We start from the raw sequence: 18,178 nt of genomic DNA, 5'->3' as shown, positions 1-18,178 counted from the left end.
GAGCAAATACTATTAGAGCTAAATTTCATGGGTCTCAAATCATTTGCATATTTTATTCTCTATTTGGAGTCACTAGTCATGAGGGCACATGAGAGTTTGAGCAAGAAATCCCAATATGTTGTGAATATAATTATAGCAAAAAAGGAAAAAAAAAATTGTCACTTAACATGTATGACGATTAGCATCCATACAAATTTCCTTTGTGTTTAAAGGATAAAGCAACTTTTTTGTATGTTTACAAACATAATACTATGATATATATTGCTGTAAATATTTTTAGTAAATAATAGGATTTTAATTTATGTGTAAATATTAAATATATTTTATAGACATACCTAGAATGTACCTAGAACCCTCTCCCCCTCTGCCCCCCAAAAAAACAAGAAAAAAAAATTGTTGTATCAATGTATAGTACCCACGTTCCTGTTCCCATCCCTAATTCTTGTTTGGCAACATGGTATAAAATAAAAAGTAATAAATATGAACCTATACCGGCCCCCATACTAGGACTGACACCCCAGCTGCAACTTTTACTTTAAATTCTTCACTTGTCAAAAGAAACTGTTTACCTCACTGGGTAAACAGGAAGAATACAGAAATCGAACAGCAATGTACAATGCAAATGTAAAAGAAGTACCAGAATAAGCTTTCTATTAATGTCAAAGGATGTTCATATTATATCCGTCGTCAACATTACATCTCCTCCAACACCCGGAGGTGGTACAATATATGACAGCCGAAGGGGTGCGACACAACCGTCGCAACTCCAACTACCTACCCGTCGGCTAACTAACTGACCGCCGTAACTCATTATTACCGACGACAACATAAACATAATATACCAACATAACATAATGATTATTCCCGTCAACATCATCCCCCCCAAGAAAAGAAGTCGACTCCGACGACTTAATACAAAATAGATATGAACGGCAGGAACTACTGACGCCAGTCGGGCCCGGATCTTATACACTTGCTGCGTCCTCGCCTGAAAACCTTTTCTGCTACCAGCCGATGCTCAAGTGCGGATTTCACCAATATTGCTTCCTTTGCCATCACAGTCCTCCTGTGCCTAACCCAAACTTGTCTACAAAACATGTTTTTCAGTCTCAGCTTCCACCAACTGCTACTCAAATGATTCTGTCTCCCTAGCCAATTTGTCCTCGATAGCCACCCGTGCTGCTCTCTCGGCATCCAACTCCTGGGTACGCTGAACTAAGTCTCACGCGACTATTGCCTCCAACCTGGTGGTCAGCTCCTCCCGAGCCCTCTGTGCATCCACCAAGGCAACCTCACGTCCAGCCGAGACATACTCCGAGTTCCTCAAAGCATACCAGTCATGCCTGGAGGTGGCCACAATCCGTTGGCACAAATGCTAGGAGCCAACTCAAATCCTCCATCACACTCCCCAAAGGCTAAAAACTGAACTAAATAACTCCCTGGTGTCATACAACTGCACAGACTTGCAATGCCTTCCGTCAAACTCTGTTTGTTCCCAACCTCCAAATCCGTCTCCCTCTACGGCTTATGGCTTCCCTGCCAATGCTTAGCTGCAGGCACAACACTTCCCATGGTCTTCTGTAGCTCAAAATAAACTGGGGGTCTGGGGGCAACGCCCCCAGCGGGGTCGAGGGGCAGCGCCCCCGCGGGGTCTGGGGCAGCGCCCCAGCGGGGTCGAGGGGCAGCACCCCTCGCGCCAACACCAATTTACAACCTTCAGAACCCCACGAAAGTCCATGGCGCACATCATTTCTGTGATATTTTATGATGTCAAAACCCTTCTTCTACACTCCAATATTTTCAGTGTCTAGGCTCCAGATGTCATCGAATCATTTTTCAATCCGTCGTCGTTTTTTTTTTAGGCACTGTAATGTCCCGCCATACCACCTCCAATCGTGTGGCTGTGGCGATCGTTTTGCCCTTACGTGGCTGTGTGGAATTGTGCGAAATCCCGCTCTCCCTAAGCGGCGGATCAATCTGTAAGAACCCTCGACCCCATCCATCCGCTTCACTCCCTGCGGTAGCTCTTTGTTTCCTTCGTGCGGCTTTATTTTCACGGCTTCTTCCACCGCATGGTGGCTACCTTCTTTCCCTTCGACTGCTTTTGTTTTCCCTTCGGTGGTGCGGGGTTCTTTTTTCTTTGGCTGCGTGTCCTGTTTTTCCCTTCGGTGCGTTTTATCTCCTTCGGCATGTGCGGTGATTGTCTTTCCCTTCAGTTCACGCGGCTTTATGTCCACGCGGCTTCCACCGCACGGTGGCTTCCACCGTCGGTGGCTTCCACCGCACGATGGGTTCCACCTTCGGTGGTGCCACCGCACGGTGGGTTCCACCGCACGGTGGTATCCACTACGTGGCCACCGTACGGTGGTCTTTTTTTCCTTCGTTTCCTTTTTTTTTTTTTTTGGTTTGGACCATACGGTCGCTGTCGTACGATCGTGCGATTTTTTCCAAATTTTTTTTTATTTTTATTTTTTTCAAGTTGTCTAGAGAGTCTTCGGCTCGAGTCCCCTGTCTCTGGGATCGCTCTTCATCCTTCTCGGTTTTCCTCGCCCAAAAGTCTCCTGCTTTTGTCCCGTGCCTCTCGAGTCGCTTGCCCGGCCTCTCAGGTCCCCTTCCATCCTCTCGGGTCCCCCTTCGAGCTCTCGGGTGTCCGGCTGGCCTCTCGGGTCCCCTGCGCGCTTCGCGTGGTAGGGTTTCAATTTGGGCCCGTCGGTGGCAAGTCTATTTTCAATGGCCATCGGAAGACCTGGAACCACAAATTCTATAGGGACCACGACCTCCTTCCCGTACATAAGAAGAAGAAGGATAATAAAGATTTTGAAGACTGCGGTCTTCCATACAGGGTTCCAATCGTTGCCGACACTCTTCGGATTATTTATGCCGCTAGGGTTTGGGGCGTCTCCCTTCCAATATTCTCTGTATTCCGGCAGGTACACCTCTGTTGGTTGCTCTGGTTCCTCTACTTCGAGCCTGTAGCTTTGGAACATTTCGTAATCCTCCATTTGCCAGTGGAAGAGCCCGTTAGTCGAGCATACCTCATCTTCAGAACATCCCTCCAATTCTAGCACCCCTTCACTATTCGGCTCCATCGCATTCTTGCCCTTGCTTTCATCGGGACCCCCTTCCCCTTTATTAGAATCCTCCGAGTCCGAGTCTGAAGAGGCGAGCTCTTCGCTGACATCTTGGGTGTGTAGGTCAATGGTATATTTCCGCCCTCCCTTCTCCATGGAAAGTGTATTTTTCTTCCAGTTGTGGTTTACCCTTGCGTTGATCAACCACACTCTCCCCAGGATGGCGTTATAGCCTTTCTTCTTCGAGGGAATAACCACGAAATCTAACAAGAATGGTTGCGTACCAATTGTCACTTGCTGGGCCATCAATAGGTCGAGTGGCTTAATGCCGTGTTGGTCCGCTCCCACCAGGTTGAATGTGGGTGGCCACAGGGTGGGCTTCCCCAGCCGCTTCCATGTTTCTTCTGGTAGTACATTCACCTCAGATCCACCATCCACAATGGTGTCCTTCAGAATGGTCCCACGGATACCCATTTCTACCACAGCTGGGTGTCTACCACTGCTCAAGGCTAGTAACATCGGGTCAGTCGAAGGGCTGACGGAAACCTCCACCTGTGGTGTACTCTTCGAAGCGGTGGCGGGAACCCCTACCTGTGGTGCACTCGACAATGCGGTGCTTTGCACATTGGTGAGGATGGCAGTCCTCAATTGTGGCATAGAGTCTAGAAGGTCTTTTACCTTTATCGGCACCTCTATCTGCAAGATTTGCTCAATGATGTTATTTTCCGCTTCCGTACGGAATGATGTACTCGCCACCTCGTTGTCCCGTCGTTCGGTCGTCATCTCACGTTCAATATTGGCCTTTGCCTCCCGTAATCGCTCCTTCTCCGTACGGGGGTCGGGATAAGTGGCTTTTTTCGTCTGGGCACGGGTGATCGCCAGTACTTCTTTCTCACCAGTCTTCTCAGCCTTCTCAATGTTGAGGAGATTAACCCCTGCCTGCGGGCAATTTGCGTCCTCATGGTCACCTGGCCCACACCAACGGCAGAGGTGCTGAGGGGTGGCTTCCTTCGTGCAATCACGGGCGAAGTGCCCCCACTGATTACAGGCCCTACATTGGATAATTGGCCGGCCCTTGGCGTCATACTGGATACGGCTTCCGTTATTAGTATTGTTATTATTACCTCTTCCTTGCCTGTTGTTTCGATAGCCGCCAGACGAGGCGTTGTTGCTCGCAGGCTGGGACGTGCCGGCTGACGCAGATGGTTCTGTAAAGAGAACCTGTTGATTACGGGTCCTCATATTGTACGGACACTCCTTGGTAAGGTGTCCAGCAATCTGGCAAATATCACAAAATGCTTTTTTCGGACAAGACCCCTTGGTGTGTCCGTCGGTACGGCAGTCCGTGCACCATAACTCCCTTTCGTCGCCCTTGCTTGTGCTTCCTTTTGTTGCCTTTATCTCTCTCATCATTCACTCCATATCTTTCTGGAGAGCCCGTACCTTCCGATTAGAGTCATCATCACTGCTATCACTTTTGTCAGAAGAGGAATCATCCTCCGACGAGGATTTATTTTTCTTCTTCTTGGACGTCTTCTGTTCACTTTCTAAATCCATTGCCCTGTTATAGGCGTCGGAATATGAAGAAGGAGGTACTATCTTCATTTTTTGTCTAAGGGATTTCTTTAGACCTTCCACGAACCACCGTTTTTTCAGTTCGTCTGCCGGCTGGTTCTCCATCTTTCCTAGCAGCTCTTTGAGCCGCTGGCTGTAGGTTCGAACAGTCTCGTCCTTTCTCTGTTTCGTGCCGTAGATTTCGGCTACAATCTCATTATCGTCTCTTAGGAGACGAAACTCTGCTTGAAATTCCTTCTTCAAGTCTGCCCATGTGCTAATTTTAGCCTTATCCGTATCCGAAAACCAGTCGATGGCTACGCCCCTCAGGGTTGCGGGAAACTGTGTTACCCAGTCGTCCTCATCGGTAACACCATTCGCTCCCCAAATTGTTTCACAAGTGCGACAGTGGCGGACAGGGTCTTCTTTCCCATCCCCATGGAACTTTGGAAGTTTTTGTTTTTGTGCCATGCCTTGTCTTTTTACTACTGGTGGCTGTTGTCCTACTCCGGATGGGTCAGATCCTATAAGGGGTGCTTGACCGCCATGCCCCGGTGTCCCTCCGACACTCCTGGCAGCCCCAGTGTCTTCTCCCTCTTCTGCCTCCTCCCCACTCCTTGGAGTTTTCCTAGCCTCTGGTGTGTGTGGCAAGTCCCTCAAATCCTTCAACTGAGTTTTGGTACACTCTATCCTACGGCGGGTTTCCGCAAGTAACTCCTCCCGACTCCGTGGGTGGCCGCTGGCCTCACCGTCCCCTTCGGAGTGTTCCTCCTCTCTTCGCTTATACCTCTGTCGCCTTTCCGCTTACTGTTCAAGGATCAAGGCACGTTGGGCTACTGCACGTTCATCTATATATTGTTGCTTATTTTTGTCTTTATTCAGTGTATTGGGCATTAATTCCCAAACCGCTTTCTATATACTTAATGACATAAAAAATAGAACACTTTTATTCACTCATAATGTGGAAGACAAGTTTATGCCAACAATATGACATAATTATTACAATAAGTGTTCTTTATTCCGCCCCGTATGGCTCACGGTTCAAATGCCCCTGACCTGGCGCCATCTCGTTCTGCTTCCCGTTCCTCGTACTGCTGCAAAATTTGTTGGCGTCGCTCTTCCCGGGCAATCTCCTCCAGGCGAGCTTGTTGTGCCAACGATGCTTGTGCTAGCAGTCGGGGGAGATGGTTCATCAACCGATTTACCTCCGGACTCACTTCCAACGCTGTCCACACGACACTTAGTGGGACTTCCGCCTCCGCCGCCTCTCGTCGCACGTAGGTCTGAATGGCTACTTGGAGTAGAATCAAAAATTCTCTCGTCGCAGTGTCTTCTCCTACGTAGAGTTCTGTTTGGGCATCGTCGACCTCCGGGTTCACCTCACCAACGGGTAGGCCCATTGTGTCTGTGCGCCATCCGTGTCTCCGTGTCTCCTGTTCCTGAGTTCGTGTCGGCAACGGCGCCAAATGTTTACCTCACTGGGTAAACAGGAAGAATACAGAAATCGAACAGCAATGTACAATGCGAATGTAAAAGAAGTACCAGAATAAGCTTTCCATTAATGTCAAAGGATGTTCATATTATATCCGTCGTCAACATTACATCTCCTCCAACACCCGGAGGTGGTACAATATATGACAGCAGAAGGGGTGCGACACAACCGTCGCAACTCCAACTACCTACCCATCGGCTAACTAACTGACCGCCGTAACTCATTATTACCGACGACAACATAAACATAATATACCAACATAACATAATGATTATTCCCGTCAACAGAAACAAACCTTTTTCAGATTTAGAAGAGATCTAAATATTTATATGTGGAATATTACAATACTAAAAGATTGAAGACAAGAATTAAATTTCCAAAATTGTGGTAAGATTCTGAATGAAAAAGTTCCAATGCATTTCATACTTATATCAGCTCATGCATGATCTTTCAAATTCTACTTTTCACATTCATACCACACTTCTTTTACAAGTTACAATGACTTTGTTGCTCCAAATGAATCTATTGGTGCTCGTAATATTTTCACAACTTCATTGATCTAATATTTACAATTCACAAAATTTATCCTAAAACTCTATTTAATGGTCGTTATTCACCATTCAGCTCGAACTCATGGTTTCAATAACACCTTTTAAGTTTAACTGTATTTGCAAAAGTCCTAATCTATCTCTTTCTATTGAGAAATCCATTTTGCTTCACGCCTCACTTTATGTTTTTCCAGTTACTTATCTTCCATCAATTTGATTATATTATAAAATATTAAAAAGTACATGAGAAAGCAATCCCCATGTGGGTTTTACAAGGGGATCTTGTGCCCAAAATTGTTTTTTACGTTGTGGTTGACTCAAAAGAGTTTTGATTCACATGAAACCATCCTTTATTGTTATCTCCCACTCCAACTTTCCTTGTGCTTGTATATAAGAGGGCGGCTTACTTACAGTCCTAGCAAGAAAAGAAGAAGAAGAATCAATAGTAAATGAGAGATTCATTTACCTTATTGACATTTCTCTTTGGTATGTAAATAACATTCAATATGTTCATCTCATAGTCCATCAAATCCCTTCAAGTACCATGATACCACTTATCTTATTGGTGCAGCATACTCAGCTGGCATATTCGGCATATGCAAATCAGATATGTTCAAGTATAAATGAACTTTCCTACCAAATCCTAGAGGTAAAATAGGCTTTTTAATAGGGACATAAGCCCTTATATCAGCCACAACACATTTCTACACCATGTGCACATTCTGAGTACTGTCCGTGGCATTTCCATGGGGAAAACTTTGTGCCACGGAGAACCCATGGCCATGAGTGAGTGTAAATTAAAAAGAAAAGAAGCAATCTAATTCTAACCGATGTAATCCACTTCTGATATAACATACCTCATATTCTTCTAAACCTATGATATTATTTTTCTTTCGGTGGTGTTTTGTCTGATTAAAAAAAAAGATTGTGTACAAAACATTTTATTAATGTTTTTTTCAATTTATTTAGCATGACTTGTATACATACACATACACGATCCCAGACCCCATTTCAATTTCTTGGTATAATACCTAGGAAATCTTTAGTTTTCTGTAATAAAGGTTGATGAGAGTTATCATATTTGTAAGGATAGTACACTCTATTTGCATTCAATACAAATTGGCATCGATCTATATAAGCTATTTGTAGATCTCATTTGATTATAGTTCCTTAATTTCATCATTTCTTTTTTAGATAGCTACAGTCTTATTGCACATAAATATAAGATAATAATGGTGAAGTACCATGATTGTAATCTGTGTTTAAGTAGGTTGATAAATGTGATAAATTTGATAGAATAATTGGATGCTGGAAGCCCAGCAAAAAAGGAATTAGCAGCAAAATTCATTTACAAATTCACTTGAGAATGCTCTGTTTCAACTTGCAGATGTATTTTATGCCAAAATAAATTGGGTATCATAAACCCATGATGCATCTTCATCACATTTAAGTTGAGAGTTTAAGATTTGAACTTCTATTGCAATTTAATGTTCATTGAGTTATTTGATTGCGAAGAGGATAATTATAAAATCCATCTGTTGATCTTTAGGAAATGAGTGAGAAAAAAACATTCTTGTTCAATTATCTTTTTACATTAATCGCAACTAACCTATCAATTATTTTTTAGTAAATGTGTTTGTACAGTCAGTGTTTAATGTAACTTACTAGCACAACACTTCCTGTACCATTTTCAGTATTTGGTGCTAAAATGTTGTCTTCTGCTGGTTTTCCTCTTGATGCAGATCCTTCACATTTAGAAAACTGTCTTGCTAGACAAGGTGCAAGAAATAACATCATAGAAGAGAGTAAGCAAAACAATTCACTTATGACTTCTACACAACAACTGGAAACTGAGAAAACTGTTCACAATGTTTTGTCTACCAAGTTTTCTGAGGTAATATGTAGATGCCTTTTCCAAGTATCTTGATTTTGATTTCATCTGCTTGACAAAAGGCCTATGTTGACATGATTACAATGTTTCTCATTTGTGCCTCACGTATCTTTAGTTCTTTATTGAAAAGTACGATGGAGGATTGAAGCAGCATTAATGGAATGACTATGCATAACAACAATGCCAGAAAAATGCAATATTTGGAATCTAACAGATTGCTAGGATTATGGAAATTTATCTTAGAATTCGTTGAAGGCAGAAACTCAGAAATTATGAGAAGTTGATCATTCATATCCATTTCTACAGCATCTTCTTTAAGAAATCCGATTATGATAATGCAAAATGACATTCACAATATCCCATCGCTAAAGAGGTTGTTTGTATTAAGAGAAGGCAAAGATACCACTTGGGTGGAACTTGAGACCAACATGAACCAATGTAAATTTTTTATCTTTAATGTACATATTGTTTCATTCATTTTCCCATTCCAACATGATGTCAACATTGATACTGATCATTTCTCTTATCAGGTCAGCTAGTGTTAGATAATCCGTAACTTAAAAAAATTGTTCTGCTAGGGCCTTGTGAGAGTAATGTTTTAAGTCGAAAAAATAATTTTATTCTTAAGGTCAGAGAGTTTATAGTCTCATTTCAGTCTATAAAATACAAATACAGCTTAAAAAATTGTTTTAGCTCACTAGGATAAAATCACAACATTTATGAGTCACTTGTCCTAAAGATTATTTACTCAAAAGATTTCACCAACATGGCACTCATGAAACCAACTTGTCTTGGGGGATAACTGTAAACACCTTGGAACATTTTCCAGTTTAGCATCAAGGGAGCATTTGTCTCTCCATGATATTTGTTCCAATCGTAGGTATTAGTTGCTACTCTGAATGGCTGTTCTTGAATGACTGCATTTGCAAATTCATCTAGAGCATTTGAAAGACTTTCCTAAACCTCTTATGATTTTTCTTCAAGATTCAGAGTCCAAGAACTCTAAATACCGTATTGAATTTGACTTGTACAACACCAAGGTTAAGGGATAGTCTATAACATTAAATCCCTTAAATTGTTGCAAAAGGAATTGTGAGTGTGAGCTTGGCACCTTGGAGGACCTATTTTGGAAAGAAGCATAAAGGATAAAGCTGCAAGGACATGTGTAACCATACTTTTACTGCCATTGTGTAGAAGGTGCAGAAAAAGATATCCAACTAACCTTAATGTTTTAGAAGTCAACAACCAAAGAAAAAGCACTGCAGATACATCTCCGTCCTCAACTGTACCTGGGAAAAGCAACCTTATTGGTAAAATGGCAGTTTTCATTAGTTCTAGTCCATAGAAGCAAAAATCGTTTGGGGAAAAAATCGGGAAAAAGTTGGGAAAAAATCAGATTTAAAAAAATGTAAAAAAATCATAGAAAAAGAGAAAAAAACTACTTTTAAAAAAAAAAATTAAGGGCATTCCCATAGCATAGAGATATAGAGAACAAATAAAATAGAGAGCTTAATCCATGAATTGTAGAAAATAGATTTTTGTTGTTTATATTCATATCATTGATGCTCTGAACTTTATCATGTACGAAAAGACCAAACATAGGCTGATGCTCACTTAATGTTTTTAAGGGGGCAGTCACCAAATAGTTGTCTAAGCCTGAGATCAATTATTAGCTAAGTCTGTGAAGTAACTGAAATAAAAATTTATCAGACAGTGATCCAACCACTGTTAGGAAATTAGTCCTCAACACTTTGGCTTCTTGGAAGAATCCCCTAAACAAGTTTTAAACTAATCCATATTTTTCTTTCTGTGCAAGTTGTTTTTCTAGGCCTGATTTTAGGGGAATAAAAAAAATGCAGCAACATGGAGGCAAGGGTGGAGACTCTTTGTATAGTGGAGCCATCTTAAATAGATCAATGAAGAAAATATTTTCCATTCCTAGTCTGAGAAGGTTAAAAGGATTATGGGGCAGCATGACATTGGAAAAATGATTATGTAGCCTTATTGGAATCTAATGTGAATTTAAAATTCTTTGAAGTAATATAAAATGCATTTCTTTCTAAAAAATTAGAACAGCAGCAATTCAACTAAATACATGGACAGTAATGCCCAATAGAGTAGATTTTATGAGTTATTGGAAAGCTTGAAGTACCTACTTGCCGAGGATACTACTTAGGAGGTTTCATCTTTGCAGGTCCATGCTTTTTTGAGGAGTCCTTTTCTCACAAGACTATTTTACATTGCTTGTGATTTGGGATTTAACTATGTTGGTGTTGGAAATAAGCCACACCCGGACCGAACTGGTCCAAGAGGGGCCAGTAGCTCAGTGTTAGATCACTCCAGCAGCATATGGAAGGTCCTAGGTTCGAGTCCTAGCTGGTCCATGTCTCAACAAACTATTTCACCCAATTTTTTGATTTCATATTTATTTATGCTGAATCCTTAGTTTGAAGAAACCTTTGGAACGCAACCAACACTGCAGCTCTTTCCATTCCAATATCAATTTTCAAATAGTTACATACACAATTCAAACAAAACAAAGATATCTTTAACATGATCTTCATAACATATATCAGATATCTCAAAGGTGCAGAAGAAAGTACTTGTACAACTACAAATGCAAAAGTTTGAACATGTCAAATACAATAAGTCAAGACTATATGAACCTTAAATAAATTTATGCTCAAGGTTACCCAGAAAGCCAAGCAAGTCTATCAGAGTTTGAGATTTCTTACTTTCCAGGTATTTTTAAGTTTTAACAATCACTTGCAGTACATATCATAGGTTACAAAGTTTATGGTTTTGAAATGGCCCACACAAAAAAAGATTCAAGGCATTCCCTTTCCAAAACCCTGCAAACCCTTCAGACATCAGATGAAGTACATTGTTTTGAACCAATTTTCCTTTGCATCTCGCACAGTATATTTCAGCTTCAATCTTTCCAAAGCCATGAGATTTTTTTTTGGCTTATTCTTCAAAAAACAAAAAAAGTAGAGTCACTGTGCTGTTTGGAAATGGATCTTAGTGTTATTTCTGGGATGCTTTTGGTGATCAGAATAAATCAGAGAAGGCCAAGGGATGTTTCTAACCCAATCCCACATACCCAAAATGTCACAGGTAGAGGAACAGCTGGAAAGCCATTTTAGATACATCCCATTTATCCTTGAAAATCAACTGTCAACTACATTGTAATAACAACCATGTACTTTCCTCTGAAGCATCGCAAATACAATAAATACAATTTATAACCATCAGTGAGCACAAGATCACACTTAAGCAATTCTTTATGAAAATGTTTCTCTGTTCTTGTATGTTTTTAACAAATAAAGCCTTTTGCAATAGCTTATGCTTCACATAGGATAGATTGCTCATTGATGGTGACAAACAGAAGGTGTGATATAAGCAGCCACTTTACTTCAGTTGATGATGATTATTGTTCGACTCCGAAAGATGGGCTTAAGCAATTATGTCTATTTTGGAATGCTTACAAAGGCATCAGATTTGACTTGACAATATGTTTCTATTTGCAAAAGACATCTTAGTTATTGATATTGCATGGCTCTAATTATTGAATAAATTGTTACATGATGTTCATTTTTCTTTTGATATGTAGTTGGAAATGCTCATCCAATCTAAGATGTAAACATTTGCAAACCTGTTTTGCAGACTATGACAGTTGAGCATGTAACAAGCCATTTTTTGCAAGGCAAGGTATTTGTCCAAGTTCAGATCTCCATATTGGCAGATATCCTAATCAGGTAAAGGCATGTCTGGTTGAACTAATACAGCAAGAATAATGATAAGATCATAGATATAGAATGGACGTATTATTGTAAACCAATTTATGGGCTTTCGATTCATTTTTACAAGGACTAAATTTCTTTTTATTCTAGCACTCCATACCTGTATTTCTTCTCGTCTGTGTGATATAGGGATGCCATGGCTATTGCATTGGACGCAGAGAAGGAGATTTTGCAAGCATCATCAGAAATTTCTTCAGTCAACATTTTGTTAAGACTGGGTCCTCAACTCAAAGAAGCACAACTGCAATCTAATTTATGAACAAGGATAAATAATGATATATTCTTTGACACCTGTGGATTCTCAGATTCTCACTGCATATTATTCTTTCCTTTTAATAAGAATGATCTTCATTTACTTCATTTATTTGTTACTTAACCTTAATTCAAGTATGGAGCATCTCCTTATTGTGAATCTCTTAGCACCATATGGATTTGACCCTTTCCATTACTTAGTAACTCAAATACATGAAAGCTTTTATTGAAATACCTCTGCAAATCATGGATGGTCACTACATGGATCTTTGTATATTACAAATATGCAACTGTAATGTCCCCTTTTGGGATATACCTGAATTTTGTCCAAAAGTTACATAACCAATAATACAATTTATTTTCAAGACTAAATTACACGATAGCAATTGAATTTGGGAAAATAATTAATTACATGAAGCAAAATAATAATGAAACTCTCATTTTAAACATGCACATTTTTTCCTAAGGATCAACCATATCAGTAACTTGAGGGGAAAGCACGATAGGATGCAGGGACAACTACACTCCTCAACTAAGGCCAAGGGCACATTAATCCAACCAAGACAATTCAACCCCTTGGCCCACAAGTACCAACTCAATGGGTGGTCTACTTAATCGAGGGGGCCCATACTCCTGCACCTCCCTATCATGTTCCCTTGCAATTGCTTAATATGACTGCCTTGTAAAATTAAATAAATAAATCTGTCAAAAAATAAACTAACAAACATTGGATTCAACATTGCATCAATTACTTAAGAAATATAATATTTTCTGCTATATCTTACTGCTTTAAGGATTCAGATTATTACTGCTTAATAATCCAATTTCTTGCTGTCTACAAATGCAGATCAGATCTCAAATTTCAATTTCTTTTGCTTAAATCAAATGGCTGATTTCCCTGAATGCAGATTATATATATAAATTCTGATCTGATTTGATCCAATTTTTTATCCTTTTTTGGATGCTTGTTCAAATGATTCACGCTTCCTTTATATCTCTCATTTGGAGAGAGACATACCTCTTCAATAACGTTCCTTTCCCTTGGCAAGGATTGCAGCTTTTCAAGGCTGAGCGCTGCCTTTAACATTTCTCAGTCAGCCATAAAGAAATCACCATTATTTGAATGTTTCTTATTCCCCTAACCTAGTCAGCCACTTGTGCAGATATTTTTTTTTTCTTCCTAGCTAGGTCAGCCTCCTAGAATAATCTGCCAATAATTATTTATTTTCCTAGGCTTAGTCAGCCCTCAATAACTATCATTATTACTATTTTCTAATATTAGTCGGCCTTAGTTACTAATGCCCAAGTTTAATTGTTATTTAAGGCTGCAATTTGTCTTGTGAGGTAGTGTTATCAGCGAGGGGCATGATAGTCCACCGTTCCCAAGCAATGACAGTTTTAATTTTGTTAACTAGATCTTTGCAATGTGAGGATCCCAAAATCAACCCTTGGAGATTTGTAATCCTTAGATCCTCCTTGTGATGTAATTAGCTACTGCTATGTGTTGTGACCTTTTCACACATTGCCCCATTGCAAACGGGGACCACCTCTTTCCTACTTTCCATGTCTTGTTAGTTTAGGGTTTTTGGCAGTAGATGACAGTTTTGAGCTGCTCAGTGCTCAAGTCTCAAGTTTTGAAATGATCATACCCAAGTGGTATTAGGGTTTTTTAATTTTGAATAGGATCAAGTGTGAGTGAAATGTTAATGTCTAGGTGATCCTAATTTTGTCTAAGTTCGGATTTTGAGCTTGATTGAGTTTAAAATGTGTTCAAGTCGATGAAATTTTTGTGCCCAAGCGTCAAGAGATCCTTTAGGGGTTATTTTCTTGCTCCTAGAAGGTAATTGTTGATGTGTTTTTCATGCACATGCGAACACAAAATAAAATACCAAGGTATCTTATCCTCTCTTGAACAAAGTTTCCCCGAATGCTGAACATTTCGCCTACGGATCATTCGAGAAGACTCTAATGTTCTTATATGTAGGGTCTCTACGTGTGGATAAGCTCAATTTGGTCTGATGTGATTATGTTAGAATCACAAGGGGACTTACATTCGAACACCTAAGCGTCTGATCTGCTAGAACTTGAATCCTATCTACTGGTTGGAAGATAAAGAAATATCAAAAGATACAGGGTTTAGAGAGTCTAATCTAAGACCTAGAATGTCAGAAGATAGATGAACATCTAGGTGGAGTCCTACTGGGTTGGGTCTCACCATCAGATTGAACAATCAGACACCAACTCAATGCGATCTTCTAAGGGAATTTTGAAGATGTTCAAATTGTTACACCATTAGACATTGATCACCATTCAAGTTAATGCATGAACAATAGACGTGTAACAACTCGAGATTAAGCTTATTTTATGTCAGTTGACCACGCAAGGCGTCCTTACAATCAGCAAGAGGCTAGTGGTTTGGACTAGGCGGATTCCATGCGAGTGCATTCAGTAACTTCCTTCATTCAATCTAATTAACCATCATCTAAAATGAAGATTCAACAAGAGAACATGCATATTGCAAAGAAACGACACATTTCACCATAACTTCAATGAAAATGGAGTTCATTTACAATCAAGGCAACAATTCCTTGCCTTCTCTTCCTAATCTACTCTAATTGCTATTCTTTTTGCTATTCTATTTTACTGACTATTCACTATTGACTATTCTCTAACTATTATTAGCTAACTCTTATCTATTAACCCTTACAAATGAAGAGCCAGAGCCTTATATAGAGAGCTCTTTACATCTCAATGGCTCAAATTGATTTACAATCAATGGCTAGGATTACAAGATAGAAACCCTAATTTGGGTTTGTTACAACAAAACCTCCTTAGCCAATGAGAAAATTACATTTAAAATTTGAGAACCAATAGGAAGCAGGAGTAGGTGCCTCAAAGTTTGTGCCATCACTGGTGAGTCAGGTACATTGAATTTGGACATGCTGAGGTGGAGCTATCTAACTAGAGGAACAATGATTGGGATGCCACCTTGTCTGGTACTTGCTCTGTTATGACCTTGGTTGATCCTCCTCTGTCCTTGATGCGATCAATGATGCACTCCTTGATTCTCTATGTGCTTGATGAGGCTTCCTTACTGTCAAGTTTTTCTTTCTCCGGTAGCATACCTTGCCTTGAAGTTTTGGTAAGGTCATTCTTCTATGTCATCATGTGGTCTTTATGTGGTAGAATGGAGTCCTTGAGGATAGCTTAGAACTCTTTGAACACTTGAAATCTCCCAATGCTTTAGAAGCACCTTGAGTCCTTCTCCATGCATCTGAAGTGTCTTTGATGATGATGGAACTTGAATAGGTCTTCCTTGTCCTGGTCTGATCCTCCTCCATCTTGATTTTATTAATCTGCAAAACAAACCAAAAGATGATTAAGCACACATGATATATTTATCCTGGTCATAATAATTTTTACCTTAAACCATTAACAAAAAGGGATCAAAATGGAATTTTCTTTAGGATCCTCCCCAGGGACAGGTCTTATAAGAATTTTGCTCTAGACCCTTTGGAAGGGTCAAGAGTGATTTTTGTTGTTTTGCTCAATTTAGACCTCATTTCATCATTTCATAATCTTAGGCCTAGCCTTCAAACCTCTTCTCATCATGATCTCAAAATTAGCCCTTTGCCTAGCTCAAACAAGGTGAAAAATAGGAGTTTCAAAGGATTTTGCTTTGGACCCTCTGGAAGGGTCAAGAGTGAAATTTGACATGTTAGTCTCTCTGTCGTTTGAGAGTGGTTTTGGACCTCCAGGAGATAATGCAAAATCTAGTTTTTGGAGGATTCTTCAATTTTCCAGACATAGTCAAATTTCAGGATCCAGACTTAGCCAAATTTTAGGATCCAAACTTAGCCAAATTTCAGGACATTTGAGGATCAAGATGACATTCCAGACTCCTTAAGGTGAATTCGCTTTGTCCTTGATGTAAGGGATGGGACCTAGGAGGACATTATGCATTCAACCAAGGTTTGATTTAGCAACTTGAAGTGCAACCAGATAGTACACAAAAAACACCCTAGGAATGATCTAAATAACCCCTAATCACTCAATTGACCTGACCTCTTGAGGGGATCCACCTAACTCAAGTAGAGCCTGCTACCCTAATGAGCCTCTAGCGACCCTTCAATGCAAAGATTGATAGCCAACACCAAGCAACGAAGCAAACTAAACTAACCCTAGAAAGCAAAAAGGTAGGGGTCCCCATTTGCAATGGGGCAATGTGTAAATGCGTCACAACATCTAGCACCACCTTGAATAAATGTTCCTGAACGTTTCAGAGATAAAGACTCAATCGACACTTAGAACCTCCAGAATATTCAACCCAACTTATCAAGAGATTAGAAAATGTACTCAAAGTGGAAGGAGAATCCCAACCCGGATCGAGATACTTAGTCGTTGATTACCTACGTGTGTGCAAGTGTATTCATTTCTCTCGACAAGACAACTATGATCTTCAAGTTCCCATGTGATTGGCTATGTGGCATATCTAAACTTCATAAGCATCCTGGATAGAGCCTCGCTGCCAGTCAGACGTCCATAGTCCCAACAAAGTTATCGTCACAATCTCACGAACATTGCTCCATTGTCAATCGGGCGTCCATAGCCCCGATGGAGTTACTCGCATGTTCCCATTAGCCAATTTTGATATTTCATTTCATTTTCTTTTTTTCTCTTTCATTTTCTCATTTTTCTCATTTGATATTGCTTTTTCGTTTCGTCAATTCCTTTGGCTCATAAGTAGCGAAGCTTACTAGGGTTTGAGGATTGCGGTGGCGTTGAAGCAAGATTTTAGATTTTTCACTAATCACAGCTTCGCCTGAAAACCATAATGACTCTGAGTCTATTAATGTGTAAAGATATAGTAATCAACAGATATCGGCATCAAGACACAACAAGTGATTCCTTTCCAAGTCAAGTACAAGTCCTGATCAAATGATAAAGCTGGAGAGGAACAACCTCGGATTCAAAGCACTTCATGAATAGATATCTAAGAAATGAGTCTAACATAAGATCCAAGATATTGCCAGTGTGTGAGAAAATCAACACAGATGCCTTTCTCACAAAATGGAGGCTCCCACTCAGGACACCTAAACTAAACCAACCGACCAACGAACTGACCCAAAGAAAACTAAACTAAAGCAAACCAAAAGCCAACGAAAAGAAGCAAGCGACTAGCTACCTGAGCCACTCAAGATTATGAGTCAAATGACTCAAGGCAAATTAATAACAAGGCTCAAAAACCTCTTAACTAAAAACACGAAAAGAAAACCTACTCTAAAACTATATACAAGACTCCTAGACTTGACCCGACTCAAAGAAGCGAAATACATACATGACTTTACATGATTTCTCAGGTTGTTCAAGAGGAGCGTGGCAAAGGTGATGGTTCTCAATCTGGCAAATTCATCCTTAAATACAGAAAATCAAGCTCTCACCATGCATCTCTCATATTCAGGCAAGGTTTCATGTAAGATAATCAATTGAGATAACTCATCAAGTTCGTGATCAATCCAAATGCAAGTTGTTTTCCCAAAACCCCCGTAATCAAAATCATAATAACT

General features: G+C 40.1%; 1 protein-coding gene across 1 annotated transcript in view; it reads left to right on the top strand.

Moving 5' to 3' along the window:
- Positions 1-12,719, top strand: part of LOC131071659 (metal tolerance protein 2) — a 329,214-nt gene extending 316,495 nt beyond the window's left edge. Inside the window, exons 10-12 of the mRNA XM_058007584.2 lie at positions 8,408-8,559; positions 12,223-12,314; positions 12,489-12,719. Of these exons, the coding sequence (XP_057863567.2) occupies positions 8,408-8,559; positions 12,223-12,314; positions 12,489-12,618 (374 nt within the window). The 3' untranslated portion in view covers positions 12,619-12,719. The remainder of the gene's footprint in view (positions 1-8,407; positions 8,560-12,222; positions 12,315-12,488) is intronic.
- Positions 12,720-18,178: the final 5,459 nt, after the last annotated feature.

The sequence above is a fragment of the Cryptomeria japonica genome, chromosome 9 (genome assembly GCF_030272615.1).
Source record: "Cryptomeria japonica chromosome 9, Sugi_1.0, whole genome shotgun sequence".
Classification (NCBI taxonomy): domain Eukaryota; kingdom Viridiplantae; phylum Streptophyta; class Pinopsida; order Cupressales; family Cupressaceae; genus Cryptomeria; species Cryptomeria japonica.
This window is presented reverse-complemented; position numbering and strand designations above follow the sequence as displayed.